This window comes from Uloborus diversus, chromosome 3, assembly GCF_026930045.1.
Source record: "Uloborus diversus isolate 005 chromosome 3, Udiv.v.3.1, whole genome shotgun sequence".
Taxonomy (NCBI): Eukaryota; Metazoa; Arthropoda; class Arachnida; order Araneae; family Uloboridae; genus Uloborus; species Uloborus diversus.
The window spans coordinates 107618491-107621461 of NC_072733.1; the positions used below are offsets into that span (position 1 = coordinate 107618491).

A 2971-nucleotide genomic window follows, 5' to 3' on the forward strand; every position below is an offset into this window, starting at 1 on the left:
ATTGTTAGTGGAAAATATATTTTCCTATCTTAAATGATAGCAGTTCAAGCAGCGCTAGAGTAACGATTTCTGAGAAACAAATCTAGAAAAGTGAAGTTGCGATGAGCGCCTTAAGGTGAATTGAACGTTAATGGGCTTCTCTTGCAATCACCCAATTTGACTAATCATTCTTATTCTGTAGAAAGAAAATATATTCTACTTTGAAGTGATTTATAGTATGCCTAATTAAAAAGTCTCCGACCTTATTATTTGCTTTAAGCTAAATAAATTTTTGAGCTATTCAGGGCTGAAAGATTTCTCTACTTTCAGTCAAGAAATAAGTAGATGACAAATAGCTTATTTTAAAGAAGCTATTAGGCTAACGAAAAGTAAGAAATTACACGAGCATTTTTCCTTTTCATTTTATCTAAATATAATAAAAACATGTAATTATCCGCCATGTTGAACCAAGAAAGAATGCCTTTACCTATTTTACAGCTGTAAATTCTTTTCCATGTAACAAGAAAAAAAAAGCTATTTTTACACATGGTTCGTCGTTTAGTGAAATGTGAAACAATTATGCTTTTCCTTCACAAATTTTCGTGAAGACTTTGACATCTCATTTTTAAAACATAGGATTAAGTAACTGATAGAGACTTGAAAGTCCGTATAAATACTTTAAACCTAAGTAAACACTTTACAAAAATGAAGTAGTCACCATCTCTTGCGGCAGTCAATGAAATGTTTTTTTTTTTTTTTTTTGTCCTTTGTATGAAAATTATGTTAATCTTCAAGTAATGTAAACACATTTTATGCTATTCCTAACCGCACAATGTGCTTCTAGATATTGTTCGGATGTTTTAAATGCAAACATGTTGATCTCTAATAAGTTATAAAGTCATGCATTTCATTATTGTTATTAATTCTTTTGTGATACTACAGATTAACCAAACGGCCCGAAATAATACACGTTTTTACTTTCATATCAGACATAATATACGGTAAAAAATATTTTAAACGAAAAAAATAGATGAAAGTTAATAAAAGTTAAGTTTTTCACTCCTCTACTTTTAACCAAGAAAATAAACACATAGTATTTACGCGCAGGGTAAGGCAGAAACGCTAAATTCGTTTATGAATTCTACATCTTAAGTCTTTAGAAAATAGAGGAAAGAGTTTTATTCTAGTAGTTTAATGTGTGTATTAAATTTTTTTAATAGTGGTTAGTTTTCTAATGAAAGAGTTCATTTGGTTTGTGAGAGAAGGTTTTTTTTTTCCTTTTCTTTAAACTTATCGAGCATAGTGCGATATATCACCGTGTTTTATAATCAAATACTCGTCAAATATAACATTTTATTCAAGGATGTGATTAAGAAGTAAATTTTCAAAAAGAGAAAGCAGTTTCTCAAAGCATCTTTGAAAATAATTAAATGAAAATGAGCAGAAACTGAAAAGATGTTTCTTTCACGACTGATCTTGTTAAATCCTTTTTAAGTGCGAATATACTGTCGCTTATGTTTTTAAAAAAAGATTTTTTAAGATTTTATGACTTTTGAATTGCGTCGCTTCTGCTTTGTCTTACTTTGCATGAACTTCCTATTTTTTCTTCTAACGCAAAATATCTAGTTCTCACTTTAAAAGCATATATCAACACTTTGAGGGACACTTCAAAATTTCAAATAAGTGAATTGTAATGTAAAACTTTTCTTTATATAAAACCTTATTTTTACTGATAAATTCATAACTTTTCATTTGTTTGCAGAAGTGAGCTCTTTCTGTTACTAGAAATGATAAACAGTAATTTTATTCTCGTGTCAATAAAAATCTTCAGTTCACTGTAAATTGCCCACGTTTAACTAAAGATATTTAATTTTTTCTTGTTTGGCCTCCAGTCGGATTTGGCATTCAGTTGCATATTTCCTTCCAAATAATGAATGCGGTTTTTAAACAAATAAAAAACACCAACTACCGACTGGTTCCTTTCTAAGAAACCATTTAGAAATGAACTAACTACTGAAGTTCGGGTTCAAATCTGCTTAAGGTGTGAAAATTGCCAGTTTTGATGAAAATGGCTTTTTTTTTTTTTAAATTTCAAATTCTAAATGCTTGAAGTCTGATTTCCAAAAAAAAAACTTAATTGTGTTTCAATTCACATTATTTTGGAAGTTGCAACAGTTTTTTCGTCAAGTGAAATCAACAAGAACGAACCGGAAGTTAGCTATCGATACCGGAAGTGTATGTGTTAAATGGAATTTCAATGAATATAGTTGAAAACTACTGATTAGGGCATGCCTTAATTGGAGCTGGTTTTAAAATTTAATTCATCTTTCCAGATTCAAAATCTGGCAACAGATTTTGACGTACTTAGAGCTTTCAAATCTTTAAATGCATTTTTCTCAGAAACCAATTTTAGCCGAATCTTACACCATGTTAACAGTGATGTCTCGAAAAGTTCTTCAAATAATTGCCTGAAATTTATTACCAGTGTTAAGTATTATAGAACAGATGTTTTGTCCTATGAACTAAAAAAACAGAGCGTTCATGTATTTTTATGATTTTTTTTTTGTTTTTTGTCTCTCTCATAAATATATATATATATATATATATATATATATATATATATATATATTGATACAATTTTGCATTTTTGGCCCCCTTAATTCAGAGATAAATGGCAGTTACTGAAATATAATAGAACAAAACACAGAAAGCACGAAGTTATTCATTCAACCCTTATACGCAAGGCTAGTACAGTAATTTAATATTTTCAGACATTAAGCATATCTTAATTTTATATTATTTTTGTTTTTAAAAATGTTTACCAAATCTGCCTATTAATTATCTGCTGAAAATTTTCAATAACAAAGCCATGGATTCCTCCACAGTATTTGGCTATGAATCTGCCCGCACGTAAAACTATTTATATTGTTTTCACATGTAAGAATGTTTTCCATTAACCTTAAATGTCCAACGTTAAAATTGTCCATTCTTT

At 29.0% G+C, this 2971-nt stretch overlaps 1 protein-coding gene across 1 annotated transcript in view; it reads right to left on the minus strand.

The window, feature by feature from the left end:
• The window catches only part of LOC129218884 (neuroligin-2-like), a 196864-nt gene extending 194456 nt beyond the window's left edge, over nt 1-2408 (minus strand). Inside the window, exon 1 of the mRNA XM_054853205.1 lies at nt 2404-2408. Coding sequence (XP_054709180.1) covers nt 2404-2408 — 5 coding nt within the window. The remainder of the gene's footprint in view (nt 1-2403) is intronic.
• Nucleotides 2409-2971: the final 563 nt, after the last annotated feature.